The sequence below is a fragment of the Chelonoidis abingdonii genome, chromosome 3, assembly GCF_003597395.2.
Source record: "Chelonoidis abingdonii isolate Lonesome George chromosome 3, CheloAbing_2.0, whole genome shotgun sequence".
NCBI classification, from domain to species: domain Eukaryota; kingdom Metazoa; phylum Chordata; order Testudines; family Testudinidae; genus Chelonoidis; species Chelonoidis abingdonii.
Window position 1 is genome coordinate 194,083,247 of NC_133771.1, and position 20,268 is coordinate 194,103,514.

The following is a 20,268-nucleotide window of genomic DNA, read 5'->3' on the forward strand; positions in this document are numbered from 1 at the left end:
CAGAAGAGTGCAGTGCTAGGAACAGCTAAGATACTGCGCAGAACCCTCAAACTCCCAGGCCTCTGGTAGAGGACCCGAGGTTGAGGAAGACACATACCACCCATAGGGGTGAGAAGGGATTTTATTTTATTTTTTTTATATATATAGACACAACTGTTGTCAGCACAACTCAAACTCAGCACCTTAAGCACTAAAAAACAGAGTGCTAATGCTTGAGTTAAAGATGATGTTTTTTGCTGTCTAATTAGCGGACTGTTAGAGTCAGTTGGGCCAATCACTAAAGGGAAACATGACTACATGCACTAATGGCTTATCCAAGGCCTACTGAAGTCAGTGGAAAACCCACTATTGACTTCAGTTAGCACTGAATCAAAGCCTAAGCCATATTCATGGTATGAGAAAGCCCTAGTGGAAAAAACAGAACAAAGGGAAGCTGTCTTAAAAAAAAATAGAATTTAATGTGACATCCTCAACCATTCTAAAATGGAGGAAGTCTAGTTTAAAGAACATTACAAAAGTATTTGATGTAGGGAGATCAGTCACAGATACACTGAAAATGGATATTCTGTGTGATTAAAAACAAGTCAAGAATATGCATGCGGGATCACATCAGGCTCTAACATAGTTTGACACAAACCAAAAATATCTAGCAGTTTCAAGAATTCTGATATCATAAGAGAAAAACGATCAGCTACATAAATACTGAAGTCCTCTAATAACATGTTAGACTAACTGATACAGAATGAGGGCAGATTGTCTCATAATTTCTATAAAAACATGGTATTAAGTTTTTGAGGATAAATTACCACATATAATACACTGTTATTATACAGATAATCAAGAATTTTAGTTTCATTCTCAGAATGGAGTGAGGCACAATGACTACACTTCCAACTATGTTAACAGCATGTGGAGCTGATGTAAAAAGGGAACATTTGAGGAACTGTGTGTGGTGAAACTTCGAAGATTCTCATCTTCACCAAGCAGATCAGTACATCTGAATACAGCAGATCCAGTACATCTGAATATACTTGCAGATTGGAAGGAGACTCTTAAGGGTCTGTCTGCACTGCAGTAAAACACCCGTGGCTGGCCTGTGTCAGCTGACTGGGCTCACAGGAATCGGGCTGCAGGGCTATAAAATTTCGGTGTAGATATATGGTCTCAAGTGGAGCCCAGACTCTGGGACCCTTCCCCCATCACAGGGTCTCAGAGCCGGGGCTCTAGCCTGAGCCTGGACATCTACTCTGCAATTTTATAACCCCACAGCCGGAGTCTCATGAGCTCAAGTCAACTGGCACAGGACAGCAGCAGATGTTTTATTGCAATGTAGACATACCCTGTAAAACACCAAAGAAACAATCCTGTGTCTTCAGGGGTCTGTGAAATAATACGAGAGGAGAGGAAAGTGATCAGGAACAGTCAGCATGGATTCACCAAGGGCAAGTCATGCCTGACTAACCTAATTGCCTTCTATGATGAGATAACTGGCTCTGTGGGATGAGGGGAAAGCAGTAGATGTGTTATTCCTTGACTTTACCAAAGCTTTTGATATGGCTTCCCACAGTATTTTTTCTAGCAAGTTAAAGAAGTATGGGCTGGATGAATAGACTATAAGGTGGATAAAAAGCTTGCTAGATCATCAGGCTCAGTGGGTAGTGATCAATGGCTCCATATCTCGTTGCAGACAGTATCAAGCAGAGTGCCCCATGGGTTGTCCTGGGGCCAGTTTTGTTCATTATCTTCATTAATGATCTGGAGGATGGCACGCTCAGCAGGTTTGCAGATGACACTAAACTGGGAGGAGTGGTAGAGATAGGATAGGGTAGGGATAGGATACAGAGAGACCTAGACAAATTAGAGGATTTGGCCAAAAGAAATCTGATGAGGTTCAACAAGGACAAGTGCAGAGTCCTCCACTTAGGACAGAAGAATCTCATGTACTTCTACAGACTAGGGACTGAGTGGCTAGGCAGCAGTTCTGCAGAAAAGGACGCAGGGGTAACAGTGGATAAGAAGCTGGATATAAGTCACCAGTGTGCCCTTGTTGCCAAGAAGGATAATGGCATTTTGGGCTGTATAGGTAGGAGCACTGCCAGCAGATTGAAGGGATGTGATCATTCCACTCTATTTGACTTGGTGAGGCCTCATTCGTGACAGTTACTGTGTTTCAGTTTTGGGCCCCACACTATAAGAAGAGATGTGGAAAAATTGCGAAAGAAGTCCAGCGCCGAGGGCAAAAGATGATTAGGGGGGCTGGAACAATGACCTGATGAGAAAGAGCTGAAGACTTGGGATGTTAGTCTGCGAAATGAAGAAGATGAGGGGAGGATCTTGATCGCTGCTTGCAACTACCTGAAAGGAGTTTCCAGAGAGGATGGATCAGACTGTTCTCAGTGGCTACATATGACAGAACAAAAGTAATGTCCAAGTTTGAAGTGGAGGAGTTGTAGTAGGTTGGATATTAGGAAAAACGTTTTCACTCAGAGAGTGGTGAAGCACTGGAATGGTTACCTGGGGGGGAGGGGAGTGTGTGGAATCTCAACCCTCTGTTTCCTTAAGATGGGTTTTTAGGTTAGGCTTTTACCAGAAGCCCCTGGCTGGGATAGATTAGTTGGGGATGGGTCTATTTGAGCAGGGTTGGACTAGATGCTAGGGCCGGGTGCAAGGATGTTTCATTTCCCTACGGCGAAACTTCCACGTGTCGCCCATCCCCGAGGCCCCCGCCTTGATGTGCTTCCCCCTCCGCCCTGAGGCCCCCCCCCCCGCAGATCAGGCCTGAGAGAAGTGGGAGAAGTGAAGCAGTCAACCCCTGCTCCGCCTCCTCCCCGAGCACGCCATTGCTGCTTCACTTCTCCTGCCTCCCAGTCTTGTGGCGCCAATCAACTTAGGCTCCACAAGCCTGGAAGGCGGGAGAAGTGAAGCAGCCACGGCGTGCTCGGGGAAGAGATGGGGCAGGGGTAAGCTGGACCAGGCCCTGTTTGTCGCCCTCCCCACTTGCTGCAGGCAGCCCTCCCCATGCTCCCCTGCCCCAGCTCCCTTCGCCTAAATGCCGGCGGTGACCAGGGCGGCCGAAGATCCGGCCGCCATGGTCACTGCCGAAGAAAATGCCGCCCCCCAAATCCTAGCGCCCTAGGCGACCGCCTAGATCGCCTAAATGGTTGCACCAGCCCTGACTAGATGACCTTCTGCGGTCCCTTCTAACCCTGATATTCTTTCTATTCTATGATTCTGTGATCTAACAGCATTTTCCATCTCCATTTGTTGTGCTCATGGCTTTAATGAATAATACTATAATTGCAAAATACCTATTTATTTGACAGGGATCATATTTAATGAAGTAGAATGGAACTCGTTCAATATTGCTGCTTTAGTAGAACAAATGTCTACAAACAAAATATTGGACTATGGGAGAAGCAGAAGTAATGCAACCAAACATGAAGCTAGGAGTTCCCACACTGGATCTGACCAGTGGTCCATTGGTGGGGAGAGATCAATTAGCATTCAAATCGCACTCCCCATCAGTACTCAGCCCAAGCCAGGGAAGCTAATGATCCAATCAGCAGACCAAATTCAGTGATGAATCCTAGTCATGTGCCACCTGAGGTACGTTGCACATAAACTAAATGCTTGTCTACACTACCCGCCGGATCAGTGGGCAGCAGTCGATCCAGTGGGGGTCAGTTTATTGCATCTAGTATAGATTAGTATAGACGCGATAAATCGACCACTGAGTACTCTCCCATCGACTCCAGTACTCCACCAGAACGAGGAGTGCAAGTGGAGTCACTAGGAGAGCTTCATCTGTCCACTTACCTCAGTGAAGACACCGCGGTAAGTAGATCTAAGTATGTCAACTTCAGCTTTGGTATTCACATAGCCGAAGCTGCATATCTTAGATCAACCCTGCACAGTAGTGTAGACAAGCCCTAAGAAGAAGTGGTCCATCTTCTCCAGTATCCTGTCTCTGAGTGCAAATCCTGTTTAGTTCTTGAGTAAAAACACGTTGTTTGGTCTTATCCAAGTCCTCATTTGGCCGCGACATCACTGACAGGTTTACACTGATATTCAGATCATAGAATCATAGAATATTAGGGTTGGAAGAGACCTCTGGAGGTCATCTAGTCCAATCCCCTGCTCAAAGCAGGACCAACACCAACTCAATCATCTCAGCTAAGGCTTTGTCAAGCTTTGTCATGACAATAGAGCTTTTACTGGTATTAATACAAATATTTTTCTTTTATATATTAGTTGTTTTAAGACTGAGGGAGCTCAGATCACATGTGTTTGGGAGTTAATATTCTATATGTAAGCAGCCATGCAACCAAAGCTCAAGATTTGTTTGGTAGTAAATGGAGGTCTTTTGCCATACATTAGAAATCCTAAGAACTACATGGATAATAAATTAATCTACTTAGAGAAGCATAAAACACAAATAGTTTTGCTAATTACACCAGCTGAAAATCATCTTGTTTGTCCAATGATTATCAATTTGTCTTTCAAAATAATTATTGTCTGATATTTTGTGGTGGGGTAATTTGCCCCTTATAGGTTGTGAGCCACCTTGCCACGTGACGTGGCCTTTTAAGGCTTTAAGGGTTCATTATATGGACGTAATGGGGACAGAGGGAAAGTGGTCCTGGGAATAAATGATGCTTGGGAGGAAATCCTGTCATTATATCTTTAAGAATCTGAGGCCAGGAGTTCTTTCAGAAAGGGCGGGAAAGGCTCCTCTCTCCCCTCCAAACAACTGGGAGTGAGCTCGGAAAAGAGGTCCAGTATAAATGCTGTCTCCGCTCTCATGACAGGTCACATGCCTGTAGACACTGTAGGGAGTAAAAAGGCTCTTCTGGGGCCCTAAATTAGAAGCAATAAGACACCAGCAGGAGAAGGCTGCCTGCTGGATCCTCCTAACCTAAGGATTAGTTGAGGATAAAGGGGCCAACAGAGGGAGAAGTTAGTTAACGCTCTACAGCTGGCAAAATTATAACCCAGCCCCAAGGAGGAGAGCTGGGGGGGCTCCTTCAGTAAGGAGAGACAGTGGCTGAAGCACAACACCAGCTCCAGAAAGTAGGGTGCGGGAGCTTCTGAACTGGGACAAAGAGCTGACTGGGCCTTTTATTGGGACCACAGCATGAAGGTCTGGAGCAACAAAGTAAGTCACCCGTTGTAGAAAACTGAATAAATCATTCCCCAGGAAGGAGGTTCATGTTCTTGAGCCAATCCAAGTCCAGTAATTGAACGAACACGAGGGTTGAGTGCCCTGGCAGGGCCATAAGAGGACATGGCTTACCTCTTGACAGATATATTAGAGCAGCTTGCAAAACGCTAGACTGGGAAGCAACACTAATATAGCTCTGGTCAGTGTTATAGCTACAGTTCTCGTAATGCCTTTGGCTGTGCTGCACTGAATATAGGGTAGATGAAATCCTGCTCCATAGCAATCATTGGGAATTTTTCCACTGACTTCAATGGAGATAAAATTTCTCCCCAGGTAATTTATGGTGTCCATTTTATAACATAACTTGAGTATATTAACTTATACTTCAATATATGTATTTGTAATAATGAAGGGCACCAGGACTACTCATTTCAATTAGCATTTGCTAGATCAGGCCCTTGATATCTGACCTAATTGTTAGTATTAATGGGATTGGTAGGGAGATTAAAATCTTTCATACTGTGGAAGGGTTGAAAAACTAGGAGATTTTATATTAGATGCTCAGATAGTGTAAATCAACACTGACTTCAGTAGAGTAGATTTACACCAACTATGGATCTGGTCCTTAAGCTATAAAGTATCAAACAAAGGAATAAATAAGAGGATGAAAATCTTTTACAAATATAATATATATGTATGTGGTGCTAAAGGTGGTAGAGTAGAAAATGGCAGAAGCCAAAAGCATCAAGAGTAAAAGTGAATTCCAAAGAAAATGGTGCAGTGGCACGGGTTGGCGAGAGCATGATGTTCAAAAGAAGCAGCACTGAGTGCAGAAGCCTCCTCTTGCTGTGGAAATCTGCAAATCAACTCCCTTGAGAAGATCGTAATGTAGGAGAGGGAGGAATATATAGTCTTTCCCCAAGAAGAGTGTTGTTGGAAGGGAAGAATGTATTGTGAACTACTTCCCAAAATAACTGCCCTTAAGGTGGGAAAGGTACTGCGTGAGACAGTTGTGAGTGCCGCTGCCACAAGGGTGAGTTACAGAGAATGAAGGAGGGTCATGAGGTGGGAGGTCCTCTTAAAGGATGTGGTTAGTTTTGGATAAGCTTTGCAACTTCAGTGCTTATCTAAACCAAATTGTGGGACTCTACAGAGACTCATCCAGCACTAGTTAATACAACACTTGCAGAGCACAGCATATAAAACCTCAGATTACCTTTTTCCCTCTGTTTTTATGGATAGTTCACTACCTCGCTGTATACTAATCATTTCTGACAAATGACTTTATATTGCCTTCATGTTCTATAACTTCATATGAACTACATATGTTTGCATATTTTAAGGCAGGGTTTCTCAAACTTCATTGCACCGCGACCCCCTTCTGACAACAAAAATTAGTACACAACCCCCGGAGGAAGGACCAAAGCCTAAGCCCACCTGAACCCTGCTGCCGTGGGTAGGAGGGCCAAAGCCTGAGCCCCACTGCTCCATGCCGGGGACGTGTAACCTGAGCCCAGCCACTCAGGACCGAAGCCCTCGAGCTTTGGTGGCCCTAGGCAGTGAGGCTTGGCCTTTAGCCCTGGGCCCCAGCAACACAATTAAAGCTAGCCTTGGTGACACAATTAAAATGGGGTTGCAACCCACTTTACGGTCCCAACCAGCAGTTTGAGAACTGCTGTTTTGGGGCTTGTATTCATGGAGACACTCAGGAAAGTTAATCAGAATTAAATAACGGTATGAATTTAAAGTGGATTAGTTAAACTATATTAACCCCCAGTGGACACTTTAATTCAGAATTAAAATAGCCCTTAGTCTACTACCTCCTCGTAAGGGTGGTAAGGGAAACCTAGTCTACTAGAGAGACAAGGTGGGTGAAGTAATAGCTTTTGTTGGAAATATATTACCTCACCCACCTTGTCTCTCTAATATCCTGGGACCAGCATAACTACATTAGATTCCCAGTCTCCTGTCATTTTTATTTCATGGACTGGCTGGTACATGAATTGACTTGGATATATTAGGGATCTAGAGTGCCAAATGCACAGCTAATTTCAGTCGGGGAACTCCAGTGAAGTCAGTGGAGCCATTGGGTTTATGCCAGTTGAACACTTGACCCAGCATGTCCACAGACACACCCTTTCAAGACCAAAGAGCTAATTCTACACTCTATTCCATGAGTAGTGGCTGGTGTAATTCTAACTAAAGTCACTAGAGTATACCAGCATAAAAATGGTGTAGAGGATTAGTGAATCAGGCCCCAGAGAAGGGCTGACTTCTTCTGAATTAATAGGGGCTGGTAGAGTCACAGTTATGCTCTTGTACTGAGAAGTAGTCTTTTGTATTACAATTAAACTACACCTCAGTCCATGAACATTTTCTTTAGAGGCAGTTTTCTACCTGCAGAGCTTCCATATGGGCCAAGATATGCATGGTCATCTGTTCTGGAATATTCTGATTTTTGGCTTTGGTTCTCCTTATGGACCAAATCCTGCTCCCATTTAAGTCATTAGGAAAACTGTTTGCTTCAGTGAGAGGAGAACTGACCATATGTGACTCTCTTGAGGGTGGAAGTGAGCCCATGGGATTGATGTATGCTTATTTTTTGAATCTCATACCTGAGGGAAATCCTGCTTTCCTTCTTCACCTGAGGCCAATGAAAATATTTTGTGTGAATTGGTTGAGCAGGATGGGATGAACAGGATTTACCTCTGTAATTGGCTCTTGCCATAGAACAAACTCTTTTATCTCCATGCTTGTGCAAGTGACCCCATAGTTCACTGTATTATTCTTATGTTTCTAAAATCGTATGTGGTTATATAGCACAGCAAATTCAGAAAGCTTAGGGTAGGTATTAGCAGAAACTGATCTTCATTGCCGAAAGGACTTTTATTGTGTTGTAGTGTAGAAGCAACTGCCTTGTCATTTAAAGCAGTGGTTCTCAAACTTGGGCTGCCGCTTGTTCAGGAAAAGCCTCTGGTGGGCCGGGCCGGTTTATTTATCTGCTGCATCTGCAGGTTCGGCCAATTGCGGCTCCCACTGGTTCGCTGCTCCAGGACAATGGGGACTGCGGGAAGCAGTGTGGGATGAGGGATGTGCCGGCTTGCCAGTGGCTTTCCCTGAACAAGTGGCGGCCCAAGTTTGAGAACCACTGATTTAAAGTACAGTAGTTTAGACTCAAAATCAACAAGGAATTAGGCCGATTCTGCCAAATCTTAATGTTTTACACTACTTATGGTATCAGCACTAACTGGTATTATCTTAGAGAGAAACAGAACTGAAGGTTGTAAGGTACATTTAAGAGGAGATATCTGCTGTGATTACCCCAAATCAGAAATCTCCTGTCTTATATAGGCACTGATGCTAGTGCACAAAAGCAGACCTGTGTGTATAATGTGAGTTTTTTCTTTTTAATTTTAGACTCAACCTTGTCCTATGTTAGGCAGCTGGAGGCAAGAGTAAGACAGCTGGAGGAGGAAAATCGCATGCTACCCCAGGTGGGTGATTTCCTGTTGATAGGATCACTAGCTCCTAGCTAGATAGTAACGCTCATATATTAGTGTTTAACATCAGTGTTTTCTGCAGTGGGACACTGATATAATTGAACTCTCGCAGTGATCAAAGGCTCTCATTACAGTAATCAAAGCCTCTAGCATCTTTTATTTTCATTTCTCATTGCTGATTATAGTGAAGCATTTCTAGTGGTGTATTTGAGATGATGACAATACTTCAGAGCATTTTTTTTCCTTTACAAGTGTTGATACTTTGTAAGAACTCACTGGGGGCTGAAACTTATGTTATAATTAACAATTAAGACATTTAAAATTACAAACAGCTGACCTTTGACAGTCCTAGTTTCATCTTAAGAGTGAATTTCTATCTGTATACCTTTCTAAAATATAAACCTTTTGTTTGGCGGTTCATATGTTATTACTGGGGCAAAATGTAGCAAGTTTCAAATGCTATTCTGCAGTCAACTAAAAACATTACTTTGATTAAAAAATGGAAATGGTCAAGCCCTTAAAATAATAAATTGGTTATTGTAATTTTTTGGGGGGGATGTATTAGGTGCTTAATGGGAAGACTGAAATTACATTTTAAAAATAAACAAACATCAAGTGAATTGGAGTTAGCTCCCCTTGGTACATGCTTTTCTTTTTCTTTTAATTATTTTTATTTATTAGCAATGAATTAATATTTGCATTTTTCAAATATATGTTAATTTTTTTATTCACTAATGCATCTTGCTAGTATATTTCATTTAAAATACTGTGGAAATCAATAACTTTTCAGAATGAAATATCGTGTTCATTTAAAAAAATAGCTATGTGTTGCTAGTTCATTGTACACCTCTACCTTGATATAACGCTGTCCTCGTGAGCCAAAAAATCTTACCGCATTATCTTGAACTTGCTTTGATCCACCAGAGTGCGCAGACCCGCCCCACCGGAGCACTGCTTTACCGCATTGTATTTGAATTCGTCTTATATCGGGTCATGATATATCAAGTTAGAGGTGTACTTACTCAGAATACTATCACTTGTATGTAAAATTGAAGATAGTGGTAAAGGGAAGGGGCAGCGATATTCATATACTCTGATTTAATCGTTTTTATAAAGTATAGAGACAAATGCATTAGTTACAAGGATGGCTCAGGATCAGAGTTGGTGATGTCTTTGCTAAAGCAGATTTTAAGCAAGGTTTTGTCTAATAGTTAAAGGAGTGATCTTGGTTCTATTCTTTGTTCTGCCATTGACTAGTTACATGACCTTGAGCAACTGATTTAACTTCTCTGTACCTTAGTTTATTCATCTGAAAAATGGGCATATAATACTTACCACCTGCAAGGGATAATGAGAATTATCATATATAAAATAACATTTTCAGAGCATTTGAGATGCAAGATACTCTGTTATGCAGAGTATTATTGTCTTGCCAAGCAAGGTGTTCAAGGCAAATGAAAATGATTGACCTAAAAACATAATTTGTGATTTGTCTTGGTGTAGTGAAGCAGTAGTAGGAGATGGAGATAGGCCATTCAGGAAACACTTTAGGGCCAAAATTTTTCAAGTTACTAGTGGTTTTGTTTGTGTCCATTTTGGGGTGCACACCTGAGACACTGTAAAGGGGTCTGATTTTTCAGAAAGTGCAGAACTCCCAACCTCTGAAAATCATGGCCCTTTAAGGTCTCTCATGTTGGGTATCCAAAATCACTAGTCGGTTCTAAAAATAGTGCCTAAAAGTCTACAATAGAGGCAGTGGTGTTTTTGGTGGAGGGCACAAGCTGAGGGAAATGCAAGGGCAATAATTAAGTGGCAACAAAGTCTGCATCTTGCCAAAAAGATATGCTTTATGGCCAAATGTGTGTCTCTATCTTGGCTTGGTTTATTGGTTCTAGAAGCTAACCAAACACCTGTGAACACTTAATCATTAGAAACGAAGATAATGATGTGTTGGCGTTTCGTAGCATGTCTGCTCATCCTAGGAATTTCATTGCTTTCAGTACAGGAAGGAAGCATAGTGAACAGCTAGCCCATTCTGAAGTCATAGTCATGTTAGTGTTTCATTTATATGAGACAGTAGGGACCCAGCCACCATGTTTTGTAAAGAATATTCTGGGGCTTTCAGGTGAGTTGGTGAAAGACTCTTGTTCAGGCAACATTCTATCTGATCTGTTTTTCTATATTCAAAGTTACTAAGGTTAAAAAGGGCAGTAGTGCCTAACCGTGTCTGTCTGCGTTGGTTGTTATTATGGGAAACATGATAACTATACGATGGACACTTATCAGGCTGAAACAGAAATAGAAAGACATAGAATGGGATTTTGATTTTCAAAAGCTCTCTCCACATTGATCTAACTCTCTTTCTGATGAAGCCGATGGGAGTTTTATGAGGGTTAGGCTGACTCTCAGTGCTTTTGACAATTCCACTCCAAGTGTACAACATCAAATGAAGTTCCTTTCCTGGTATGGATATAAAAACTCCACCTGTGTTGTGGGAAGGGAATGTCTTTTTGTAAAAAAAACAACAACAAACTCCTCTGTTATTCAGTGGCACTCATCCTGCAGGACAACAGGGATTTTAAAGCTCCTGGACTGTACATATTAGAAGAGAGCGAGAGAGGTGAACTGTTATTGATACACTTGTTAATAGCTATTCTATCCCTCAGTGAGTATGATCAATGCTAGTTATGCTTATTTTTTCCTGCCTGCTCACCTCTCTTCTTCTCCTATGCCTCCTCTTTTTAAGACCTTTCCTCCCCTGCCCTATTTCTCCTCTTCTAGATATGCATTACTCACAGGGGCAGCTCCAAGCACCAGCGCAGCAAGCGCGTACCTGCGGCTTGCTGCCCCAGGAACGCCGAAGGCACGGGACCGGCTGATCACCCACAGAAATGGGTGCTTGGGGCGGCAAGAACATAGAGCCACCGCTGATTACTCATACCAACTTGTAATGGTGTGACCATTTATACTCTGAATAGAGCACAAAACCCCTTGACAACCTATTAGTTATCTCTCCTTTTCCTTTGCTTTTCTTGTCTTTTTTCTTACATATTAGTTTTTATTTCAGCCCCCCTCTACCTGTAACTTAAAGGTTTTATTAATATTTAGCAGCAGGCACCTCTTCAGAGAAAAGTGTTTCAGTGATGACATCTTCACTGTCCAAACTGAATTTTGAGCTCAATTTGCTGCACTATGACAAGAGATTACAATGGCTAGGGAAAAAACAATAGCTACAGTGAGTCAATATTTCGGTCAGAGCAGGGAATAGAAATGGTACAAAAATGCTTCTATTCATTTAAGACTGCAAAAGTCTCCCAACATTTGCTCTCTTGCTGGTTGATTCCATTTTAGTACATTTAAGAGTCTGAGAAGCTGCAGACAAGTTGTAAATCTGCTTTGTTGATGGGGGCAGTAAATAGCATGTATTTGTTTTCAGATGGCAAACAAAAGATATAATCCAAGCACATTCAAAATATGGCCATAGATATGAGTTTTCACAAAGAAACCAGATGCTTTCCAAGACTTACAGCATGCAACAGGGTCTTCCTACCAGTTGCCAAACTACATTGGCTAGGCATGAGGAAGCAGTATATTTTAGATTAATATCAGTGCTTCTCAAACACAAAAGTACATAACAATGCTTGCAATTGATGTATAGAGAGACACAGTTTGGGCAAGGATGGTGGTGTAATTCAAACCAAGAAAGATCTGGCATATAATAAGATTCTTTAAGAGATCTGTGGTTTGGCTATTCTGCGCAATTCACAGAAGCACAAAATATTTATGATGATTTGGGTGGATCAGAAAGAAAGCAGACTTAGGAAACAGTAATGTCAGACTTTTCAGGAGATTCATGGTTAGATATAATATTACTGGAAGAGTATATCCAGTATGTATGTATGTTTAAGCAACTTGGTTTATACAGTGATTATTTTCTCCTATATATTCAGGGCAAGTTTAGAATTCCTGTTTAAGCCTTACCAGAAACTCGCCATGAAGAATAATATCTCTGCACCATCTTATATGAAGTTTTATTTCATGTTTTTGTTTGTCTTGTCTATCTTTAATTTAATTTCTTCAGTGCAAGAAATTTGTCTTAGTCCAGGTCTACACTTAAACTTTTGTCATTGCGATAATGTTGGGGTATAATTTTTTAAAACCTTTTTATACTGGCAAAGCCCTAGTGTTATACCAGCAAAAAAGGTGCTTTTGCTGGGATAGCTTATTTTGTTTGAGAAAACCAAGATAAGCTATGTTGGCAAAAGCACCTCCTTTGCTGGTATAAACTGCATCTACACTAGGAGGGTTTGCCTTTTCTAGTGTAGCTTAGGCCTTAGTGTATAGACTAGTTTCAGTCCTTATGTAAAAAAGGCACAACTCTTGTGTGAAATAGTCGCTATTGTTATGTCAGATTGTGGGAGGTGGATTGAAAGTTCTAATGACCACCTTTCACATGACAGTACATGGCTCTGTGAATGCTGAACAGAATGGAGTTGCTTGTTTCGGATAGAAGCTGACTCTGGTTTGTCTTCTACCGCTTGGCTGTAAAGTTAAGAATAAAATTATTTATATAAGAAAAGCTTTTTTCATTAATGTGATGATCAACATAGCTCCCATTAAAATGATTAGTATTTGCCATTGTATTACAGAATTCTCAGCCCGGTTCTGGCTCCATTGTTCTAAACACCATGTGAGCATATAGTAAAGTCTAGAGAGAGTTGCAGTTGCTTAATCCTAAAATCAGTTTCCCAAGATTTTCTACTGATATTTACTTGTCTAAAATTTTGATTCATTTCAGCAGTGTTCGTTTCTCTGTTCCAGACAAGTTTCCAGTAAATTAGGATTGCATTTTCTTGGACTCAAATAGAAGAATCTGGGTGGTTAGAGCACATGCACAAGGTAGTAGAATAGAAAGGATAAAAATAAAAGAGTGGTTGAACAGAAGTCCCCTTCCGATTTAATTAATGGGTAGGTGAGAAAGGGGGGTGGTTAAGAGCATAGAGTGGGGATCTGTTTGGGAAATCTCTGAATGTTTGGATGGAGAGGCTGCTACAAAAATTAGGCCCTTATTTGCAGGCTTTTTTGTCCCTATGCATAAAAGCAGAGGGTGTGATCTGACCTCACATCTTTATTGCACGCAGTAAATAACGTGCATAATATTGTAACCACAGTCCTTAACCAAAGAGTTGCAGTAAATGAGCTGGCTGTATTACAATGCAATATATTATAAGATGCACCATACAAAAACAACCTGTGCATCACCCTTCTCATATGCCTTTTCTGCTGTTAGTCTCTATCTATTGATCAGCTCTTGTGCGTAGAATTTTAGGCTATCTCTGATAGTACGTTCTGAAGTTAACAGAGACATAATGCTTGCTTGTACTGAGACATTTTGCAGTAGTCAAGAAGCTTTTTAAAGACAAAACTGGATTCATACTTCATTTACATCAATATTACATTGATGTAAATCTATTAGGTGACATTCTGATCTCAGTTATGTTGGTGGACATCTAGAACAGTGGTTCTCAAGAAGGGGTATATTTACCCCTGGGGATATGCAGAGATCTTCCAGGGGGTACATCAACTCAACTAGATATTTGCCTAGTTTTACAACAGACTACATGAAAAGCACCAGTGAAATCAGTACAAACTAAAATTTAATACAGACAATGACTTGTTTATACTGCCTTATATACTATACACTGAAATGCAAGTACAATATTTATATTCCAATTGATTTATTTTATAATTATATGATAAAAATGAGAAAGGAAGCACTTTTTCAATAATAGCGTGCTGTGACACTTTTGTATTTTTATGTCTGATTTTCTAAGCCCATAGTTTTTTCAGTGAGGTCAAATTTGGGGTACTCAAGGCTAATCAGATTCCTGAAAGGGATACAGTAGTCTGGAAAGATTGAGAGCTACTGATCTAGAATAACTCCACTGATTAGGCAATCATTATTCCAGATTTGCCCTCATGTGTAACTGTGAACAAAATCTGTCCCATTGACTCCTTATCTACACTGGTGTGCAATCAGAATCAGGCCTCCAAAAGTCAGGTAAAAGAAAAAGAAGCTTGTGAATTGAATAGGTTGATTATATTTCTAGGGGTGATGATAACATTGTATGTTGAAACAACACAAGTGTACATGTGCTGTGTAGTCAATTAATGTATTTGGTAAGAATATTCCTGTCGAGCCACTCTTTTCTTATATTAGTTCCATTTTAAGTTGTATGGTGGAGAGAAGGAAGGATTAGAATGAAAAAAAAAGTCTCTGTTTATGTAACTTGGCTACAAGTCCCACCTTGTAATGAAATAGGAAGCCAGAGGCAAATATTGCCAGGACAACCAAGTCTGGACAAACAAAAAGTATGTTGTTGTTGCCAGAAGTTTATGTGAGTGTACAAGAGCTAGAGGAATTGAATTTTCAACTTCCGTGGCAACGCAGCACAAGTTTGACAAGGCAGAGCTTATGCACAGGTTAGCCAATGAGTCAGTGAAAGAATCTATGAGGTTATCTAGCACTCTTTCTTTCTGTGCATTCTGTCCTTTCTTTTCAGTTTCTTGATTCTTGGGTCTTTTATTTATTTATTTATCATCATTATCATAGTGCTGAAGGCCCCCTGTTGAGGCATGGGATCCATTGTGCAAGGTGCTACTCAGACACATAGGAGACAATTTCTGCCCGAAAGAGTTTATGATCTAACTAGACAAGACACAGACGGTAATAGACAAACAACAAATAACCAACTGTCTAAAGTACAAACCATGTAACTATTTATCCCTTCCCCATCTGCACTCTGCCCAGGTGCCACAGCCACCATGCATTGTTGCTGCTCCTCTAATGCTTCTTTCTTCTTCAGACACTGCAGAGCTACAATTCATTTGCAAATTTAGCACCATTAATTTGGGATTGAATAGGGACTGGAAATGGCTGGCTCACTACAAAAGCAATTTTCCCTCTCTTGGTATTGATACCTCCTCATCAATTATTGGGAGTGGACCACATTCACCCTGACTGAATTGGCCTTGTTAACACTGGTTCTCCACTTGTAAGGTAACTCCCTTCTCTTCATGTGTCAGTATATTTATGCCTGCATCTGTAATTTTCACTCCATGCCTCTGAAGAAGTGGGTTTGTTACCCACAAAAGCTTATGCCCAAATAAATCTGTTAGTCTTTAAGGTGCCACTGGACTCCTCGTTGTTTTTGTAGTCTCAGGTCTTTTCTTCTGTTGCTGTAATAGCCAGCAAAAGAGATTTTAAAGAACTTTCCGAAAAACCTTTTTTTTTTTTTTTTTTTTAACTCAGTCACAGTACTCAGTAAAGGGTCACAAAATCACATCTTCCTGCAGTCATTGTAAACTTTTTACAGGGGATCACTAATTAACCAGCATTATTTGTCTTGTGGTAGCATGACAAAGTCACAGTGATCTCCCAACTGTCAGTCCTTTAAAGATGCTTCAGGCTTTGTCTACACTTACAGTTTTGCAGCGCTAGCAGTTACAGCTGTGGTCGTACAGCTGTGTACGGCCAGCGCTGCAGTGGTCAACCTGCACCATGCAGCCTGCTGTGAGTGGGCATTGTTGAGCCTATCACAGACACCCTCGCCCATTGTCGCTGTGGGAAGGATGAAGGTGCGGGTCATTCCGCTTCTGTCCAACGACCGGCTGCAGGAAAGCCGACGCAACAGCCTAAGGGCCCTCACCTTAGGCAACCTTTTTAATTTTTTTTTTTAACTTAACCCCATCCCCAGCGCGGTCTGCTCCATGGTCCCGCTCCTTGAGTGAAGCGCCGGCGGGAAGCGCGGCATGACCTGTTCCGCCGCAGAGCTCCCACCGGCTGCGCGGGCTTGCGGCGCCGGCCGGGGCTCCAGCATGAGGTGGGCGGCGTGGGCTTTGTTCGCGTCCGGCAGGAGAGCAGTCGCGGAAGCGCCGGCCTCGACGGGGCGCAGCGGGAGAGCGAGTCGCAGACTTGCGCGCTCCGGCTGGAGTGCGGCAAGGCCGGCAGCTCCACCGGCGCGGGCAACCCCGCTCTCCCGTCTGGAGCCCGGCTAGAGCGCGGCAAGCCCCGCGACCCCGGCTGGAGCTCTGACCCTTTAAATAGCCCTCGAGCCCTGGGGCAGTGAGGCGGGTATTAAAAGTCTGGCCTCCGCACTGCCTCTCTACCTGGTCTTAAAATGCCGCCAGAGCCCCGCCTCCCTCTGCATTCCCCCAGCGCTCCCCGACGTATTTAAAGAGGTCCCGGAGTAGAAGGGTTTGGGGCTACTTAAGGCTGGGGTTCCAGCTGCCTCTGCTGCACCCGTGACTGCTCCACCAGTCCAGCCCCTGCCTGCAGCCAGCCCTGCACCCCGTGCCCACAGCACCTCTGCCAAACACCCGCTTTCCCTGTCTCCAGCCAACCCTGCACACACCCTACAGCCCTGCCCAAACCAGCCAGCCCACACATTGCTGCCCGCACCCAGCTTCTGCACACTGCCAGCCGGCCCCGCCCTGTTTCCAGTCAACCCTGCTGCACCCACTCGCCTGAAGCCAACCCGCCCCACACCCTTGTCTCCACATCCCCAGCATCCTTTGCCTGCGCCAGACCCTACCTCCAGTCAGCCCCTGCCCTGCCTTCACGCAGACATGTCCACCCTGCGGCCCGGCAGTTCCAGGCATTAACCGCAGGGAGCAGCTGAACCAACACCATGTATGTGCACACCCCCAGGGAGTGGCGGGACCCACACATGTGAAACACAGTCATTAATACCAATCAAAAGCATATATGATGCAATGTTATAATTATATATTCAATAGTTATGGAAAGTAAAATAATACATGAAGAGAATGAGAGGCTTTTTTTTCCAACTTTTTTTTAAGTCATCCTGCAATCTGTGCTCTCTTGTAGTCAAATTCCTTTCTCTGGCAGCCTTCTCCTTTATCTTGGCAGCCCTTCCTTATCATGTTTCCTTATCCCTCCAGTCTTGCAACTTTTATTTCTGTGGAAACAGATCATAACTGCTTTCACCATCTCTCTTAGTCTTCTTGTTTTTTTCTTAAGCTTGCAGTTTTCAGAAGTCTGCACTGATGGAGCATATTCAAGGTCACTTAAAAAAAAACACGAGATAAACTGTTAATACAGAGCCTGCATTGTTTTTAAGAGTTTTTGTAGCATCATTTACACATTCGGCATAGCACAGAGAGGCTGCAAGCTGCAGATACGAGATGGCGAGTTTCCCCACACGCGGCTCACAGTGGAAGGGGGCTGCAGGGCTCGCCTGGGAAGGGGTGGGGGTGGGGGTTGCTTCACTGTGGAAGCCATGGGGTTCTGTGACTTGGGAAAGCAAAGAGCAGCTACAGGAAATCAATGGGCTATTCCACATCTAGCATGCTGCAGGCAGCCCATAGCCCCCCGCTCAAAAACATTTGCATTCTATAATACAGCCTCTTACCAGGAACAGGCTCCTCTTGGTTCCTCACTACCAAGTCCCAGCAGCTGCGACTGGCTAGCTTCTTCCTGCTGGAAAATAGCTCCTGCCTGCATGACTCCTGGGAGTCTCCAAACACCTCAGTAGCCTCCTCTCGGGTTTCCTCTACAACCTCCCCCTCTCCTCCAGGCTCTGAGCCCAGGCAGTGGAGTGCGAAGCGATGACCAGAGAGGCTGAAAGGAATGCTGGGATAAAGTCCTAATACCCTGGAGGCCAATAAAAACGCTGGTGAGTGTCCACACTGAGACCAGGCCTGCGCACCCCGCGGTCTCGCTACACCGGAAGCAGACCCAGGTGTACAGCCAGCGCTGCAAACAGGGAGTTGCAGCACTGGCTGAGCTTTTAAGTGTAGACACCTGCTAAGTTGCAGTGCTGTAACCCCCTCGCCAGCGCTGCAACTTGCAAGTGTAGCCAAGCCCTCAGTTTGCAAATGGGATTATTCAGCTTCTTACACTTGCCTCTCCTCTGCTACAACCAGGCCAGATCAGAACAAGTTATCCAAAGAGACAGAGATAGAACTTCTCAGGAGGCTTTGGTTTCTCGGTGGCATAAAAGTGACCAGGAACTGACCAAACTATGATGAAAAGGAGCTGCAAGCAAACAGGCATGGAATGGTACTAGCAGGAAAAGTGAGCAAATGGAAGTCATTGTTACCACAGATTCAGAAGATACTACTAGTGCTAGCAACTTCAGACAGGTGGAGCTGGAGTGAAAATATGAGTTTACTCCAAAAGAGATGCTAATTTGACATCAATATCTAATAAATAATCTAGAGAAGACCTAGGAAATTCCATACCATTAAGGGTGATTTCTGCTTTAGGGAAACACTGGAAACACACAGTAGGAATAAAATGGGAGAAGACCTCCACCAGTACAATTTCAGCATGGATTGCTGATAAACATGCCTAACCAAAACTATTTACCTTCTTAAAGGAAATAACCAACATGATTTTAAGGATCTGTAGAAGTCATAGATGTATTCTGTTTAGCTCTTAAGAAGGTTTGTGGTACAGTAATACTTAAAAGACCTGTCTATAAGGTCTATAAATATAGTACTATCTGGAGTGAGTTGTATTTCCATTATGTTGAGTAGGTATGTAAGATAAAGACAGATAAGAATTGATTAACTCTCACACTACTTTACTGTAACTTCAGTGCGGTCACTGGAGACTACTCCATTGTACTACCTGTAATTAGAGCTCCCAAATTTCTTCTTGTACAATGATGCACCTCTAGAGATTTAATAAGGTATTGCAAGATTTTCATATAGTAGAAATGCTCATGTAGGACAAAACATGCACTAAATTAACTTTTAGCTGTTGTCTAATATGTTGATCTCGCAATTGGTCTAATTGTATATGTTATAACTTTGTGTCAAATTGCCTGGGGAAAGCATATGCTTTTTTAAAAGTACATCAGACGACAATTCAGAGTGAATTGTTTTTTCCAATGAGGTTTAAAGGACAGTCCAGAATGTGAAGTTTGAATCATCTTTGCTTCATTAATATGCTGTTTGAAAGTAGTTGGTAGTTAAGTAAAAAATAAAGTAGAAAATAGATGTGATCTAATGTTCTGAGCATAGGACTAGGAGCTAGGAATTCCAACCTTCTAATCCTGGGTCAGATGCTGACTTTCCCTTGTGGCCTTGTGCTGACTGACTTCACTTCTCTGACTCAGTTTCTCAACTGACAATATTAATAGAGCGTTGTATTCTAGCAGGGCTAAGCATGGATCCCAGACAGGTCTTTCATATTCATTGTTTGCTCTGACTTTTCTCTTTATCCATTCAACTGTGCATAATAGGGTCTTGACATTGTGTGTTTTTTTGCCAAAGATTTACTTCCCTTCTGATATTATAGGATATAGGAGGCATATAGGATTGCTAATAAGAGACTGCTTCATTTACTGGGTCAGGGTTACGAAAAGTTTTGCCCCTGTCACATGCCAGGTGTCAGTATCCACTACCTTTGAGAATATTTATTTTGTAAACTGAAATTTTTAAAAAATGACACATGCGCTCCTTTGTTCTGCTGTTCAATGTCCTGTTTAGCTGTAGATCAGTGCATTTTTCTTCAGGCTCTGTGCTGTGGGTTGTGAAAGGCTAGTCTAGTTATATTGTTATTTAGTGATGAGATCT

The 20,268-nt window shown here is 42.6% G+C and overlaps 1 protein-coding gene across 4 annotated transcripts in view; it reads left to right on the forward strand.

Annotated features, from left to right (window-relative positions):
• The window catches only part of CCDC85A (coiled-coil domain containing 85A), a 174,031-nt gene that overhangs the window by 120,404 nt on the left and 33,359 nt on the right, over positions 1-20,268 (forward strand). For 3 of the 4 annotated variants that reach the window (XM_075064429.1, XM_075064426.1, XM_075064427.1), the window contains exon 3: positions 8,579-8,655. The exons of the other annotated variant lie outside the window; for it this stretch is intronic. In XM_075064429.1, the coding sequence (XP_074920530.1) occupies positions 8,579-8,655 (77 nt within the window). The remainder of the gene's footprint in view (positions 1-8,578; positions 8,656-20,268) is intronic. 4 annotated transcript variants of the gene reach the window in all.